We start from the raw sequence: 15805 nt of genomic DNA on the forward strand, positions 1-15805 counted from the left end.
CAATATCTTTGACGAACGTAGATGCAAAAGTTCTCAACAAAATACTAGCAAACTGAATCCAACAACACATAAAAAAGATCATATACTGTGACCAAGTGGGATACATCCTAGGTTCACAAGGAAGGTTCAACACACGGAAATCTATCAATGTGATACACCACATCAACAAAAGAAAATACAAAAACCACATGATAATCTCAATAGACACAGAAAAAGCATTTGACAAAATTCAACATTCATTCATGATAAAAACTCTACCAAAATGGGTATAGAGGGAACATATCTCAATATAATAAAAGCCACTTTTGACAAACCCACAGCCAATATAATACTTAATGGTGAAAAGCTGAAAGCCCTGCTAAATTCTTGAACAAGACAAGGATGCCCACTCTCACCACTTCTATTCAAAATAGTACTAAAAGTTCTAGCCACAGCAATCAGACAAGAAAAAGAAATAAAAGGTATCCAAATTGGAAGGGAAGAGGTAAAATTGTCACTATATACAGATGACATGATACTATATATAGAAAACCCTAAAGACTCCACACAAAAACTATTGGAACTGATAAATAAATTCAGCAAGGTAGCAGGATACAAGATTAACATACAGAAATCACTTGCATTTCTTTACACTAACAATGAAATAGCAGAAAGGGAATGTAAAAAAAATTACTTTTTAAAATCACACCAAAAAAACCCCCCAAAACTTAGGAATAAACCTGACCAAGGAGCTGAAAGACCTATATGCTGAGAACTATAAAACATGAATAAAGGAAATTAAAGATGATTCAAAGAAATGGAAAGATATCCCATGCTCTACTACCCAAAGCATTCTACAGATTTAATGCGATCCCTATCAAATTACCCATGACATTTTTCACAGAACTAGAATAATCTTAAAATTTATACAGAATATAAAAGACCCAGAATTGCCAAAGCAATCCTGAGAAAAAAGAACAAAGCAGGAGGCACAACCCTCCCAGACAATACCACAAGGGTACAGTAATCAAAACAGCATGGTATTGGCACAAAAACAGACATAGGGATCAACAGAACAAAATAGAGGCCCAGAAATAAATCCACACTCTTACAGTCAATTAATCTTCAACAAAGGAGGCAAGAATATGAAATGGGAGAAAGTCTTTTCAGCAAGTGTTGCTGGGAAAGTTGGACAGCTGCATGTAAATCAATGAAGTTAAAACACATCCTCACGCCATGCACAAAAGTAAACTCAAAATGGCTTAAAGACTTAGATATAAGACATGACACCATAAAACTCCTAGAAGAGATCATAGGCAAAACATTTCTGACATAAATCATACCAATGTTTTCTTAGGTTAGTCTCCCAAGGCAATAGAAATAAAAACAAAAATAAAAAAATGGCACCAAGTCAAATTTACAAGCTTTTTCACTGCAAAGGAAACCATAAAAAAATGAAAAAAACAATATATAGAACGGGAGAAAATATTTGCAAAAGATGCGACTGACAACGGCTTAATTTCCAAAATATACAAACAGCTCATAAAACCCAACAACAAAAAAGCAGACAACCCAGTTGAAGACCTAAAGAGGCATTTCTCCAAAGAAGACATACAGATGGACAATAGCACATGAAAATATGCTCAACATCTCTAATTATTAGAAAAATGTAAATCAAAACTACAATGAGGTACCACCTCACACCAGTCAGAATGGCCGTCATTAAACAGTCCACAAATAACAAATTCTGGAGAGGGTGTGGAGAAAAGGGAACCCTCCTACACTGTTGGTAGGAATGTAAGTTGGTGCAGCCACTATGGAAAACTGTATGGAGGTTCCTCAGAAAACTAAAAATAGAATTACCATGTGATCCAGCAATCCCACTCCTGGGCATATATCTAGACAAAAGTATAATTCAAAAAGACACATGCATCCCTATGTTCATAGCAGATGCAAACTATTACATACAGAATGGATAAGCAACAAGGCCCTACTATATAGTACAGGGAACTATATTCAATATTCTGGAATAAACCATAATGGAAAAGAATATAAAAAAGAATGTATATATATGTATAACTGAATCACTCTGCTGTACAGCAGAAATTCACAGAACATTGTAAATCAACTATATTTCACTAAAAAAATTAATTAATAAAAAACTCCATGACATTGCACAACAATGTGAATGTACTTAATGCCACTGGGCTGTACACTTAAAAATGGCTAACATTGTGAATTTTATGTTATGTGTATTTTTCTACAATGAAATAAAACAAAAAAACAAACAAAAACTCCAAGAAGTAAGGGCTTGGTCCATTTTGTAATGTGTCCTTACATTAGAGGCACTCAATAAATATTTGTTGAATAAAAGTAGAGAAAATGGGTCCAGTGATAGGATTTGTGTACCTTTTTCTAGTTTCTACCTCTGTCAACTCTTAATAACAAGGATAGTAAGAAGATAAACTAAATACTGCTTACAAGAAACATGCCTTGATGGTTCACTATTTATAACATCAGCCTGGTTCCTATCTTTCCATGCTAATGAACTCAGAAAATCAAGAAAGAAATCCATTTGTCCCAAACTAAAAGCACAAGAAAAGTGCCTGAGCATCTTTTTGGGACGTCCCTGGTGGTCCAGTGGTTAAGAATCCGCCTTCCAATGCAGGGAACGCGGGTTCGATCCCTGGCTGGGGAACTAAGATCCCACATGCTGTGGGGCAACCCATGTGCTGCAACTAGACAGGAGCCCGTGAGGTGCAAAGAAGACCCAGTGCAGCCAAAAAACAAAAACAAAAACAAACAAAAAGGGCCTCGTCTATTGTTTCAATAGGGAAGCAAGAGGGTGGGTTGAAATCTAACTGATGGGTAAAATATAAGTAGGGTCTCCCTGGAGTCCACCAAGGCAAATTAAGGCTACTGTGGCTGACCAGCTTAGCGTGACTTGTTCTACCGGCAAGATCAGCAGACTTACATATTCATAGTTCACATCTGTAGGCAGAGTGCAAAATGTCATACCTAAAAATGTGCTTCAGAACTCAGTAATAAATTCCAGTATGCTTTTAGTTTCAGAATTTATTCACATCTTTGCTAAACTGAGAAAGACTATTAATCCAGTGAACTATCATTTACTGATGTCCACGAAGGGTAGCCCTTGATGGTAGGCTTTAGGGATTCACGAATGAACAAATCATGGTTAAGACAGGTCAGTGTACCAGCTTACATGTACTTGACTAGCTGATATTACTTTATGTATCCTAGACAGATAATCTGTTTCCTGACCTTTTTAAACTCACCTATTGGGTTATCATTGGAGTCTTCCACAGACATAGGATTCTTCTTACCTGGAGATCCTATAAAAACAAAGAAATATCCTGTGATGAAAGGACATTTAATATTTAACTAAGAACACTGGCAATATGTTTCTTTCTGTCTCTGGGGTGGTGGTGGTGTGGGGGAAGGGTAGATTATTCCACAGGAAGTTCTACTTTTGCCACTGTTGCTATGAAATATACCTTGAAACTGTCAGTAAATCTGCGACTGTATTATTGGATTTTTCAAGACAGAAAACATATGGCTAATGTAACACTTATATAGTACTTACTATGTGCCAGCCAATGATACAATAGTTTGCCAAAGTTCATTCACCCACATGAGGACACGGTGGTTGGTGAGGAATTTTTGCTACTGACAACTCTGCTCTTCTGAGTAGAGTGGACCATCCTGGGAGGGGCCCTTACTATTAATGGGTGCTCCTAGGTCTTGTACCACCAACATGCCTAACTGCATACAATGGAGAGAAGATGAAGTGGGTTAGGATTTTCATTTAAAATTGCAAGCCTTCTCAGTATAATTCTTTGAATTTTTAGCTAGTACCTTAAATTTTGGAAAAAGTTTGGAAGAATTCTATGCCCCAGTTAAGCAACTTTTCAGAGTGGGTTATTCATCTTTGGTCTTTGTATAATGGAAGATTAACACATATACTACATGGGAGGCAAGTAAGTTTATTACTGTGTACTTTTCACAAAGATAGTTTTCCCCTACCCAAAAAACCTTCAAAGTACAAAGAAAGTAAGCAATAACAACTTTGAAGGAGCTATCTTTACTGTGCGTTTCTTCCTCTTGCTGGAACCATAATCCATTTATCACAAAAGGATATAGTGTGAAGATTAAACTTGAAAAAGATCAAGGTCCATTTATAATCCATTTATCACAAAAGGATATAGTGTGAAGATTAAACTTGAAAAAGATCAAGGTCAGTAGACTGTACAGATGTATTTAGCAGCAGGTAGCAAATAACTGCCAACATTATTAAGGGCTTACTACATGCCAGGCCTCATGGGGAGCATGTAACTTGCATTAGCTCATCTAACCCTCACAACAATTCTGTGACAGGAACACTGTTGTGCAGTGACAGAACTGAGACCCAGAGGAGGCCACCCAGCTAGTAAGTGGCAGAGTCTGGATTTGGACCAGGCTGTTTGATTCCAAAGCCTGTACTTGCGAATGCCAAAACGGAACCGTTGATTTTCTGCTATAAACCTGCTTCTGCCCCAGTGTTCCCAGTTGTTGCATTACCAGTTGTTCAATCCTAAAACCAAGAGGTCATCTTTTGATTCTTCCTTCTTCCTCACTCCACCATGCAATCCATTAGCAAATGATTTCAGTTCTACCCCCCAAAAAGATCTAGACTCTATCTACTTATCTCCATTACCACGTGCTTTCATCTTTTGCCTGGACTGCTACGAGAGCCTCCTGTTTTCGTCTACCTGCTGTTGTCACTCTTATGAGGGATGATTTCCTGGCAACCCATTTTTTTTTTTTTTTTTTTGCGTGAGGAAGAAGGCAGAAGCAGTGTTCTTTCTAAGCTCTTTCTAGCTTTAGGACCTTTTCTCCTCTTTTCAAAAAATACTTATGAAGTACCTACTATGGGCAGGCACTGTTTCTATGTCCTAAGAGATAAAGAATGTCACGGACAATCTAAGAACAAGGAGGCTGATGCTTTACCTGACAAAATGACCAAGTATTAAAATAGAATATTGCACTAAATAGAAGAAAAGAAAGTTAAGTTCATGAAGTGGCATAGGCTCATTAAAGATTAATTTCATATCCTAATTGGCTACCCATTATGGTGGCTTTTGAAGCCTGGGAATCACTTTAGAAAGTCCCTGTTTTTTGCATTCCCCCTGCAGGCTAAGAACACTTTAACTAGGGCTTGCCTATGGTTTGATAGATGTAATCTAGAGAGCCGGAAATGGCCATCTCTTAGCGGAAATGGCCATCTCTTAGCAACCTATTTGAACTCTTTAATGCAGCATTTCTGAAGCCACCTTAATCCTTGGACTTTTCCATTTAAGGGTCAATAAAGTCCTTCCTTTCCCCTAAGGCTGTTTAAGGTGGGTTTCTGTCACTTGCCACCAAAAGTCCTAATTAATAGCCTCCCCCACCCGTACGTCTTTCATTGAACGACCACAATCTATCCTGTCTGCTGGCTTGCTAACTTGCTCATAGTATCCCTCCTCCTTCAACTGAAGATATTTATGAAACTATGCAGCAGACTGTGAAGGATATTTTAAAAGAAGAATTTCAATAATGTTTTTATCTTCTCCCACAATATTCTGGGCAATGTCAGTATTGTGGATAAAAGTATTATCTACTTGAAGAGCCAACATCACCTACTGTAGCTTAGTGGCAAAATGGTTAATTGAGAGTTTAGATTCTGGCCTCTGAAATCAAACATGTATTAGTTGTTTCACTTTGAATAAATTAGGTAACTTCTAAGCCTCAGTTTCCTCATTTATAAAATGGGGATAATACTGTGAGGATCCAATGGGAGTAAGTATGGACCTCAATTAGCATAGTGTGAGAAGCACAGGAAAAGTGTCTAGTAAAAATTAGCTATATAAGCTCTAGTATGACAAAAATCACTGTACTTCATAATGACACTTTATACAGATTACACACTGCATATAAAGACTAGGACAACCTTTACTTGCTCTTTTGAGACATCCTCTACAGAACCTTCCTTTACTCTAGTTTCAAGGTGACCGTATAGTCTGCAGAAATGGATTCCAGCTCATATTGGTTATACTAGTTTATGAAATCAAGGCTTTCATATAGTAGAGCATTCCAAGTTTTCCAAATAGCATTAACGTCTAGTGAGACATCAAGTAACAAATAGAACAAACAGTGAGTATTAAAACAGGGCAAAAAAAAATCTGTTATGAGGGCAAAAGAAAAGCAAGCACACTCAGTTTCTCTACTCAGTAATTCTTTAGAGAAACAATAAGCAGGTGTACTTTCACAAAGTAACAAATAAAAAAATGGAAAGCAACTCACATAAATATTGGCTTAAAATTAGCAGCAAAATATACTGTTTAATTCCAGATAGTCCACTTTTACAATAAAATACCTCATAATATTGAAACTATGACGGACATGATTTTACTGATCATTCTTTCCTGAAATGATCTCAAAATTAGCTCTACAAAGCCAGTCTGTCACATGTGCAATTCAGCAAACAAAAAAATTCAGCAAAACAAACAAAAACTGTTATTGTCTAAGTCACCCAGATTATTCTGGCAAAAGCAGGTGTTGTGCCTGAACCCTCTGGTTTTGCAAACTGCTGGATAAAACTAATGTAATATACAGTGGATAGAATTTAAAACCAGGAAAAACTTGGGTCATTTAAACTAACTTATTCTAGTTTACTGACCATTAATCAGTGACCTGACCTCTATAAGAGCTGACAAAGAGAAAACAGAATTTACACAGCAAATCAGTTATCCAAAAAGTCCCCAAAGGGCCAAGGGCCTAAAGGGACACCTCCACTTCCCCCAAAAGAGAAATGTCAAAATCATTTTGTTATGATTTTACTGACGACGTCGTGGACTCCTAACAATAGCGCAGCTGTGATCGTAAGGCTGCACAGCTGATACGCGCCTCGGCCCGCCTCGGCCGGTGTTTACGGTACACGAGGGGCTGGTAGCGCCCATCCACAGAAGCACAAGCATCACCTGCGCCCGGGAGCGCTGTCCGCACCCCGAAAGCTCCCAACCAGCTACACTAGCCCCATAGCGTCTGGGGTCCTTAAGACTATAAATAATTGGTTTGATATTACACAATTAGGCGATGAAACGCCGGAAAACGCCTAAAGGTTCCGCAACTAACTGGTAGACATATTTGCTCAGGAATCCGTAGACATATTTTTCAATCCATCTAATCGTTTACAAAAGGAAGACTTAGATAATCTCTAACCTCCCAGGAAAACATTAACTTCGGGGAAAGACTGTAACAACTGAGTTGAACCCCTGCTGAAGGCCCATCCTTCGGTAACTCAACAGGTTATACGCAGTCCTCCAGGCCTGCGTCCGCTGCTTGCAGAAAAACTGAGGGGAAGGATTGGACCATTTCTTAAGCAGGCGGCCTTGGGACAGGTGGGGGACTGGCCCAAGTCTCAGTTTTCCCTCTGATGGGGCCATCAGGTCACCTCCAGGACAGCCCCGTGCGTTCGGCCTAAGACTTGCAGAACTTTCTGCACAACCAGATCCAACTTGGAAACTCCCGATGGGCAGCGCGACTCCTCCCGGAGCCGGGGCTGGCGACCCCCGCAGCCACTTACCCTCCGGGTCTGTGCTGTCGGCGATGATCTTCAGCAGCGCTACCCCCACCACGACCCCCAGGGCCAGCACAGCCAAGATACCTCGCGAGCCGAGTCCCATTGTTCCGAGGCAGGACGCAGAGGCCGCGTGGGTTCCCGAGGAGGTGGCGGCTGCGCTGGTTAGAGCTGTGCCTTGGCGCACCCGAGCCCGCCCCGCGTCCCCTTCCGCCGCGCACGCCTCACCTCCCACCGCCTGCCCCCCAAAGACCGAATAGGGCGCGGGAGCCTGGCCTGGAGAGGGCGTCGCGTGCCTGCCCCGGCGGCGGGACGGGGCGGGGCTGAGGCGGCGGGGCGGGGCCGACACGCGGGGGCGGGGTTTGCGATTTGAAGCACCCGGACCCTCCTAGCCGCTTCCCCGTGTGACGCGCGCATGCGAGCCTCGGAATGCTCGAGCAGTTTTCTTTTTTTTCCGGTAAGGGCAGTTTTGTTTTTTTGGATAGAAGCGAGTACCTCTGCCTCTCCAGATACCGAGTACGCCGGGCTTTGCTGGGCCCGGAAGGAAGTCTTTGAAGAGTAGTTTTTAGGTGAGGCACGGAGGCTGCGTGCGGCTCAGAGTGAGAGGGAGAAGTCGCAGGCGAGGACAGCATAAAGGGAGGTACAGGAAAGAGGGTTTTTTTCCTCCGAGTGACCCAGCCTAAGATGGGGCGGGGGTGAGGGGCTCGACAAATTCGTTAAGTGCATACGTAAAACATCCATGATCTCTATACCCCAAATAACACCTCATCCTCTTGCACAGGTTCCCTGCTTCTCTGGCTAGCTAACGTGCCTAAAGAGATTTTCCGAGTGGACGCGGGGGGATGGTGGCGGGGGGATTTGGAAGAATTGGTAGCTGTTCATAGGCAAGTATAGCCAGCAAGGCCGAGGCTGCACACGTCTAACCTAGTCCCTTTTCTCCTTGGTGTCTGCTGTCCCAGTTCAGATGGATTAACCTGTTTTGAATAGTTTTTGGCTAAGTTCCTCTTCAGCCCTTGGAGCCAATTCTACTCACCTGTCTTGACTTGCAGTGCTCCTACAGACTGCATTTTGTTTTTGCTAAGAAACTCCGAAGTGACCTGTAGCAACCCGTGGCTGATGCAAGAGAACGACAAAGATTGAGTCCTCATTTGGGTGGGAAACCTTCAGTTGAAAAGGATCCAGGGCACTTAAAATCCTGGTGAATCCACCCCCCTTCCCAACACTCTAAATGTTGCAGATCTAAATGTTGTTGATTCTCTTGGTACCTGACCCAGATTCATGACATAAGGACCACGATATCATAGTTGTATTCCCAAAAATATGTTATGATAGTACTTTCTGATCTCAGGTAAGGCTATCAGTATAGACATGATTAATCATAGGGATTAAGTGGGGCAGTCTGTCCTAAATTTGCAGACTCCCATCTGTTGTTTCAACCAAACTTGCAAATACTCATTGGCATCCACCATGGGCAAAAAGCAAGCACTGCACATTTAGCTTTTGGTTACTCCATTTGATTGGGGAATCTGGTTTAGGAATAAATTGTTCTGGTGACTGCCTATACCTTTGTTCAATCATTTCACAATCCAGGCTCAACCTGTCTTTCCAACCTTGGTTCAGCTACCAATGAACAAGGGTGCTCTCTGGTTCTTTGGCATTTGACAGGAGTAGCAGCAGAGGTGGCTGACTTTGTTGGCAGCACTGGCAGCAACAGCAGTTTCTCAGTGGTTGCAAGATTGAGTTTCCGATGCAGAAGTGGCATGGGTGGGGAACTGCAATGGAGACAGTTTCCTCACTGGACTAGTTCTGCAGTGATTTTGTGCATTATTCCTGGAGGCCTAGCGTCTGCCATGATTCTCTTTACCCTCCAGTAATTCTGAGAGCCACCCAATATCTTCAACATGCTCCTTTTCTGCTATATCAACAAGAGTTAGCTCTTCTTTCTCAAAACTAAGAATCCTGACTTTATACGGTTCATTATGTCTTTTCCCCCTAGTAGGCTACAATTTCCATTGGTAAATTGGTAATAGCTGGTAAGGCATCTTTAAGCAGATGCTTTACCAGCTATTTACTGAGTGCTTACTGTGTGATGGGCAGTGTCCTAATAGAGCTTACAATATAGTGGCAAGACAGATACATTGACAGTTACAGTCTAGTAACGGAAACAGAGTGTGATTAGAGGCTATGATGTAGTCATGGAAAAGCACACATTGGATCCAGGGTCTGTATCTTTATATTTGTACTTGAGGGTATAACACACTTCCTGTCACATAGAAGGCATAGAAGGCATTCAGTTTCTATTCGTGGAATGAATTTTAGGTGGAGATAAACAAAGCAGCAAAACTCTGGTGATCTTCTCCCTCAATTATGTCCTTTTTAAAAATCCATCCTGTATTTCCCGTATGTCTGTATCTTTGGCTTAAGGTCACCTAAGGGTGCACCAGAGATTGGAACCATCATTTATTCATTAATCCAATCAGTCAGTATCCAAAAATTTATTGCACGCATGACATGTACCAGGCGCTATTCTAGGTGCTAGGAAATAGCAGTGAATAGCACTGATCTACCTGATAGGCCAAGTGAGTGGTTTCAAAGTGAGTTAGTTTCTGGATAGGAATGGCAGAAACCGCTTCTGTTATGACTGTACAAGAGATATTGAGATTTCATGTTATTCCACTGAAACTTACTTATATCCCACAGTAAGTTTTTAGTTGTAAAAAGAAAGAGGTGATAGAGGAAGGCTCATCCGGTTTGATGTCCACAGATGATTATTACTTTCTAGCTATGTATAAATCAGTCTGTTGATAAATCCATACTTGCATGAGGAACAAATCAGAATCTACCTAGCTTTGAGACCGTGAGGTAGCTGCAAATAAGGCAAGGCAGTGGAAAGATTTAACACAAGAGTATAACTTGGCCTGTGGCCATCTCCCTGTCTCTGCCAATTTTCTGTCAACTTCCATTTTAGCAGACTGACAACATGTTATAAACTGTGATTAAGTCTTCACAATGAAAGCTGATTTTTTGGGTCCTTTCCCTCTTCTGCACCCCTGCTTCCTTTCCCTGTGTATTAGAGTCCCTGTTTTTCTCACACCTTCTTCTTCCCTCTCCTTTTAGTTTTTCCTTCTTTTTTTTTGTCCCTGAGGGTACAAACTTCAGCCAGAGTGTGAATCTGTTCAATTAATCCAAAACCCCCCCCCAAAAAACCTTACTGGGTATCTTGTGTTCAGTGCTACATAGGATTCTAAGTTTAAGACAAGAGCAAAAATAAAAATAAAACAAGCAAAAAAAAAAAAAACAAGTAATGGTAAAGATAAACAAACAAAGAAAGACCAATGAGCTCCACAATTGGATTTTACTTTTGAAACAAGGAGGTCAGAGAAGAGAGTTCTGGGTGGACTAAAGTTTTAAGGAATGACTTCTCAAAAAGGAATTGGAGAGTTGTGTCTGAATCTGAGAGGTCTGGTTGAGAGAGAGGTGGTGACGGTGAGTTTTCAGTACGGATCTGGCAGGATTATGTTGTGCTATGAGTACAGTAGGAAGGTGAGATCTGAGTTCAGAGATTTCAGTGGCAGGCACTAGGAAGTCCCATGGGCCTACTTTGACTCTTTTTGTTTCTTCTCTATAGGAGGCTATAGGGATTCAGCATACTTTCCTTTCCTGTTTGAAGTCACTGCCACCTACCCCATTCTTTGGTGTTCTTATTTCTTCAAGGCTTCATATGGAGTTAGTTGCAAGTCCCCATGCCATTCTATAGTAAGAACTAATCACGATGGAGAAAACTGACAATAGATAAAATAGCTATTGTGAGGAAGTTAAAGAAAAATCTGAAATAAAGTTCTTAGACATTTTGATTTTTAAAGAACTTCACATTACCTTTTAATTAATTTATTTATTTATTTTTGGCTGTGTTTTAGGTCTTTGTTTCTGTGCAAGGGCTTTCTCCAGTTGCGGCGAGCGGGGGCCACTCTTCATCGCGGTGTGCGGGCCTCTCATTGTCGCGGCCTCTCGTTGCGGAGCACAGGCTCCAGACGCGCAGGCTCAGTAGCTGTGGCTCACAGGCCTAGTTGCTCCATGGCATGTGGGATCCTCCCAGACCAGGGCTCGAACCCGTGTCCCCTGCATTGGTACGCAGACTCTCAACCACTGCGCCACCAGGGAAGCCCCAAGTTCTTAGACTTTTGATCCCTGCTCAGTATTTCCTATCTCGCATATAAGAGATGGAAGAGTAAGGCTTACCATCCATTCAACAAAAGTTTGAGCAATTGAAAACATACATACACACAAGAAACAACTAGAAATGTGTCATGCTGATAAAACACAGCAATGTGATGGAGAACAACTAGAAATATGTCATGCTGATAAAACACAGCAATGTGATGGAGAACAACTAGGTGGTTACTTTAGAATAAATAGGTAAGTCCTCTCTAAGTAGTTACACTGAGTCCTTAAAAGGAGCCATGTGAAAACCAGGGGAAAGTACATTTTAACCAAGCTTGATGTGTCGGGGAAACAGAAAGAAAGCAAGTGTGGCTGAAGCAGGAAGTATAAAATGAGGTTTGGGCCTTTTCAGGTTAGTTGGGTGTTAATTTAAGTATGATGAAAAGCCATTAAAGAGTAGGCAGTGGCATTTTATAATTTATATTTTTATAAAAGATTACACTAGCTGCTATAGAGAGGAACAAGAGTAGAAACAGGAAGTGCAGTTAGAGGGTGATGCATTGTGGGCTTGAACTAGGGTAGAAGTAGTGAAAATGGAAGAACTGAATGGATTTGGGATGTGGATTGAGTGTGGAGTCAATTGGATGTGGTGTTTGAGGGAAAGAGAAATTAAGGCAAAATCCTAAGTTTGTGGCTTGAGAACTGGATGAGTGGTAGCTCTACATCCCTTATCCTGGAATATTCAGTCACACTTTCTGAGCTCCGTCCCACTGTCCTTCTGAGTCTCTGCATACAGAGATAGCCAGGGAGAACAAAAAGTTTCAGTGATTATCTGTTGGTACTTACTCGACCCATGTCAAGTAGTATTAAGTGTTACTTAAGTCTGCTGTCACCTAGGAGTAGTGCACTTTGGATATTACTGGACTGGGGGAAGAGATGAAATAAGAAATATAGTTAAACAGATGTAACTGTCGTTTGGAGGACCATATCATAGTGTTGGGGAAAGAAAACAAAGACTCCAACAAAAGACCCCTCTGTACCAATATAGAAGAGAGAGAGAATGTAATTTTACTATTAGGTAAGCATTATCAGTGATAACATGCATATAAGATATCACAAAAGTGAATACAAAATTTGGAGAAATTTCCACACAGATTTATGCAGAAAGTAGAAGAGAGAAAAATGAAAACTTATCTCTGTGAGAGACAAGATGATGTACCTTGTAATTGTCTCATTATACCCATGAGAGACCTCTGACCTAATTCCAGAGTAAATGTTTACAGTTTCAAGGGTCAGAAGGCCTGTGACTCTGCTTTGTAAGATCAAAAGATCAGACCATTTTTATCAGCCTATTATATGCCCTCAAGGTGACACCCCAAAGAGGAGAGGGTGGGTAGGCTGTGACCTCCATCCTCAAAGAAAATTTCATCATTTTACCTTTACAACTTGTCACATTTTTTTCCAAAGAACTTTCATGTAGCCCACCCCAAATAAATAATATATGAGAATTTCATTGCGTGATGAGAATAAAAGAAAGGACAGTACATTATAAGCATTTGTGATTTCTCCCACTTCCTCCGCCTTCTTCTCCCCCAGTTCTAACTCCTGGGTCTCCTTCCAAGAGAGGGGCTGAGTGTGCCTGCTCTATTCCTGAACTTTCCTGAAAGAGAATCAGAGACTGAGGAGAGAGGGGCTGAGCTGAAGAAGTAAGAATGAATGCCAAGATGATACAAATGGCTGTAATTTTTTGGCTGAAAGGAAGAAGAAATAGAAGATAAAGGGGATGAAAAGCAAAACCAAGAACCACAGGGATGAAGCTGAGAGAGAATTTTTGGTGAAGATTTTGAGACTGGGCCTTTAAGTCAGCTGTGGACTTGAAATGTACTGAAGTGAAAAGAATGGGGCCAAGGAGGTTTTAAGAAGTGCTACTGGGCTTCCCTGGTGGCGCAGTGGTTGAGAGTCCGCCTGCCGATGTAGGGGACGCGGGTTTGTGCCCCGGTCCGAGAAGATCCCACATGCCGCGGAGCGGCTAGGCCCGTGAGCCATGGCCGCTGAGCCTGCGCGTCCGGAGCCTGTGCTCCGCAACGGGAGAGGCCACAACAGTGAGAGGCCCGCGTACCGCAAAAAAGAAAAAAAAAAAAAGTGCTACTGTGGGTTACAAGTTGAATTACCTATAGTATTCAAGTAATGGAAGTAAAGGTTCAAATGACTTTTAAATTATCTTTGATTATGGAACCAAATTCTGTGGAGTGTGAAGCCCTGCCGAGACTGGGTCCTGCAGTGCCTGAATTGGGTTTACCCCTTATGGAGACTCTGAGGGGTGTTAACCTTGAAGATGGTATGATATCAGTAATAATCATTCAGAAGTTCTTTACTGAATACCAACTGTATTTGTAGCACTGTATGAGGGACAGAGGGAGAAACAAAATAGTGCATCGTGTGGCCATGTCCATATGGACAGGTAAGTAAGAACATACCACCGAAAGGGATGTCATAAGACTGCGAGGGCTGAGACTTGGTAGGAAGGAGTGCTAACTCTATGTTGGGTGCTTTCCTAGACTTTGATATCTACTTTTCCTTATTCTGTTTTTTAAGCTTACTCCCCAAATTGTAATAATTTTCTTAAGCTTTAAGATTCTATCATTTCGACCATGTATACCAAACAAAAACACCATGTTTAGGACAACTAGCATGGAAAAAAGTACTAAAAAGTGAATATTTTTCAGGTTGACAGTTCTCTAGGTGACCCTTTCTTTTTCCTTTCCACTTTTCTGAATTTTCCAACTCCTCTAAAATAAGTCTTTATTGCATTTCAAGGAATTTTTTTTTAAAAAGCCCTTAGTTCAGAATGTTAAGACTAATAATGATACAAAAATGTTTCTATGATTATTCTACAATTAGGTACTAAGCTTAAGACAAGTATGACTTAATCTTCTCTTAGAGCTTAGACCTGAAGAAGAAAAACAAAATTCTCTCCATTTTGGAGAGCAAAATCCAGAACTTAATTCAAATTCTTTCTTCCAATATATCAATTTATCTATTTCCAATGACCCACTCTTTGTGTAGACAATACTGCAATTTGCCTAGTCATCTGAGTTAAATCCTCGTGGAGTTAACCTTTGAAAGAGGACTGTATTGGGAGTCAAGATACTTGGTTTCTGATGTCAGCTCTGCAGTTGACTTTCTGTGTATATGGTCAAGCTATCTAACAAGTTTTACCCTTGCTTTCTTCATCTTAAAAATGAGGGATTTACATGCATTGTCGGTAGGAATGTAAAATGGTGTGGCTGATGTAGAAAACAGGTTGTCAGTTCCTCAAAAAGTTAAATACAGAATTACCATATTACCCAGAAGTTCTACTCTTAGGTATATACCCAAAAGAATAAAAAATGGACTCAAACATACAAATGGTTCTGAAGACAGTTCCATAGTGGCAGCAGAGGGGGTTTTCCCAACAAACAATGCTTTCACACCAGTTAGGTATCCTGCAATTTAACTCAATTTTGATACTTCCTACCAGGAGATAGCATCAGATTCCACAGGTCAGGGGCTCAGTTCTACAAGGCTACCCTGTACTTCACATGCCAATCAGAAGTCCAGGTTGTTACCTGTGCTTCTGACCAACTGGCTGTAAATCAGAGGTTCCCATGACCCCCTCTTTGGGTTCAATTTGCTAGAGTGGCTCCCAGAACTCAGGAAACCAATTTATTTACTAGATTATGGGTTTATTATAAAAGGATATAACCCAGGAACAACTAGACAGAAGAGCTGCATAGGGCAAGGTATGGGGAAAACATGCTGAGCTTTCATGCCCTCTCCAGGTGCATCACTCTCTCTCAAGTCACATGTTCACCAAGGTGGAAACTCTTCAAACGATGTCCTTTTGGGTTTTTACAGAGGCTTCCTTAAATACTCACAGTTGATTAAATCAATAGACATTGGTGATGATTCAACATCTAGCCCCTCTCCCCTCTCTGGAGGTCAGGGGGTTGGAGCTGAAAGTTCCAAACCTCCAGTCACAGGGTTGGTTCCCCTGGCAACCAGCATCCA

General features: G+C 41.2%; 1 protein-coding gene across 2 annotated transcripts in view; it reads right to left on the reverse strand.

Moving 5' to 3' along the window:
• TMEM123 (transmembrane protein 123) overlaps positions 1 to 7902 on the reverse strand; it is a 72593-nt gene extending 64691 nt beyond the window's left edge. The window contains exons 1-2 of one of the 2 annotated variants that reach the window (XM_060160281.1): positions 7601 to 7902; positions 3276 to 3332 (exon numbers count right to left, since the gene is read on the reverse strand). In XM_060160281.1, the coding sequence (XP_060016264.1) occupies positions 3276 to 3332; positions 7601 to 7700 (157 nt within the window). In that variant the 5' untranslated portion in view covers positions 7701 to 7902. The remainder of the gene's footprint in view (positions 1 to 3275; positions 3333 to 7600) is intronic. The other variant, XM_060160285.1, reaches the window with a different exon arrangement.
• Positions 7903 to 15805: the final 7903 nt, after the last annotated feature.

Source organism: Lagenorhynchus albirostris, chromosome 9 (genome assembly GCF_949774975.1).
Source record: "Lagenorhynchus albirostris chromosome 9, mLagAlb1.1, whole genome shotgun sequence".
NCBI classification, from domain to species: Eukaryota; Metazoa; Chordata; class Mammalia; order Artiodactyla; family Delphinidae; genus Lagenorhynchus; species Lagenorhynchus albirostris.